A 2,138-nucleotide genomic window follows, 5' to 3' on the forward strand; every position below is an offset into this window, starting at 1 on the left:
CACCCAAAGCCCCACTCAAGCTTTGCCCCCCCACAATCCTCTTCATTGTCAGCTGCATCCGAATCCAAGAATCCGTGAGTCAATGAGCACGACTCAGTTTGGTCTGTGCACAGAGATGAGAAAGCTTGCTTCATTTGCATTCACATCAGCCAAACTACACCCTACATTACAGATATTAGCCAATGTACCCAACATCTCCGACATCTGTAATGTTTGGAGGTTGGATAGCCTATGTTCTATTCCTATGTGGTGCCTCAGAGGTTAGACAACATTCCTAACCTTGACAACATGCTCTATAACCTAGTGCCCAATATCCTCAGACAACTGCTCAACGTTCAGGATCCACCTAGTACTTTCCTTATCCTCAAACGATCACAGAAAGTTTTATGCCTAGGCCACAGATGCCATAGTCCTACTGAAAAATCGTTGCAAATTTTTTCCCAAAATCATGGCGCATTAATAGCGATTTTTTCTCTCACAAGCCTCGTGAGGCATTGTGATGTGCATCACAACATGAAATTTGCCTCATGAGGCAGTTTTGACGCAATCTTGGGGCATCTCCCTCATGAGGCTGCACTCCTAAACTTATCTGGGGTGATTAATCCTATTTTACTAGCTGCAAGCTCTTGCATGGACATCAAGCTACCGTGACTAGAGTGCGATTTTTTTTGCCTGCCTCGAGGCGACGTCTGCGTAGAACATTGCACAAGATGCTAATATCGGTCCTGCTATCAGTCCCAGTCAGAAGTTGTTCTAGTGGAAAGTATCCAAAATGTAGCGCTGGTCACCAGATATGCCGTGCTACATTTGCAACAGAAATAGCGGGCATACCTGATCAGGATTGCATGGAGATGGTCACTCTCGTGCTCTTCTTCGTCACTGCCTAAGTTCTCAGTTGAATGTGCCGTGGCTGCCCATACACCTTCTTGGGGTACTGGACTGTCCCAAGCACCATCTAGAGCACGCATATGCATCTCTTGGTCTTCCGCTACAGCTCTTTTGGCGGCCTTCCTCCGCTTACCAGTCCCAGAGCCGGAGCCAGAGGACATGTCTTCGGGCCCGGCAAGCATGCGCTTCCGAGAGCTTGATGCTGCCAAGCCTGCATTTTCAGCAGACCTCTGAGCATACACAGCTTGTAGTTCAGCAGAGGTGGGCTGGAATGCGGGGAGAACAGTGCCGGACACTGCTTCGACTGCCCTCTGGTGGTTTGCATAGGTTGTATGAGAAACCTCGGTTGGTGTCTTGCAAAAGATCCCGCAATGGCAGACATAAATCCGTCTGCCCGAGGGCATGGTAGTAAGGATTTTTCCGGCCTAATGCAGTGAAGCAGAGTACAGCTGTGAGCGTGGTGACACGACCAGCTCGCAGTCAACACGATCTGGAGCAGAGCATGTCAAAGCGCCCATAGCGAAGGTAGATGAGACCGATGAGTCGATGAGGTATAGGAGGCGGCGCAGAGGCCAAGCCGGCGGGTTTCAGGTCGAGGTAGCGGGAAAGTGCTCTAGGCGCCGAAATACGACGAGAACGATAGATTGGGCTATACAGTATAGGACCACTCCTTGGGACACCTGATCAATATTCGCTTCCCCTTCGTATGTCTCTCGCATATAAATACTAAATAAATCGCATTATATTACTACAACATATGAAATACCTCAGTGCAAAGCTGCAAGGCGAAAAGACAAAAGCTGAAGTCAAGGCGAAGGACACAAGACGGAGGTGGTCCAAGACAGCGGCTACCACTCCTTGGGACAGGGTGACTGATGTGACAAAAGTGACAATCTGTGACCTGTACCAGCAGTCTTGGCAGACGCGGCAGTCACGCGGCAGTCAAACTTGTCACGCCTCAGTCACGCCTAAGCTCAGTAGAATCATCTCTGATGTATTCCAGCTCGACACTTGGCATCTGAGCATCAAGCGCATTTTTCACATGAATAGAGCATAAATTCGAGTATTAAAGAATATTTTTGCGAATTTTAGGCTGACTATGCGACTCTGGTGACAATCGCAGCATCACTGAAGCCGGCGCGCTTGACAATTTTCGAGGCTTTTTGCTCCCCCACCTACGCTACAATCACCGGATGGCTCTGAGCTTCTAATGGCATATAGATATAGATGCATTATATACAGTAAAGTGG

General features: G+C 48.7%; 1 protein-coding gene across 1 annotated transcript; it reads right to left on the reverse strand.

Moving 5' to 3' along the window:
• Positions 1-731: 731 nt before the first annotated feature.
• Positions 732-1,292, reverse strand: PHACADRAFT_34038 (uncharacterized protein; the record flags this gene model as incomplete). The annotated part of the gene is made up of 2 exons (XM_007403337.1): positions 732-801; positions 832-1,292. 2 exons carry the CDS (start codon positions 1,290-1,292, stop codon positions 732-734), a joined length of 531 nt encoding a protein of 176 aa, XP_007403399.1.
• Positions 1,293-2,138: the final 846 nt, after the last annotated feature.

The sequence above is a fragment of the Phanerochaete carnosa genome, assembly GCF_000300595.1.
Source record: "Phanerochaete carnosa HHB-10118-sp unplaced genomic scaffold PHACAscaffold_1037, whole genome shotgun sequence".
NCBI lineage: Eukaryota > Fungi > Basidiomycota > Agaricomycetes > Polyporales > Phanerochaetaceae > Phanerochaete > Phanerochaete carnosa.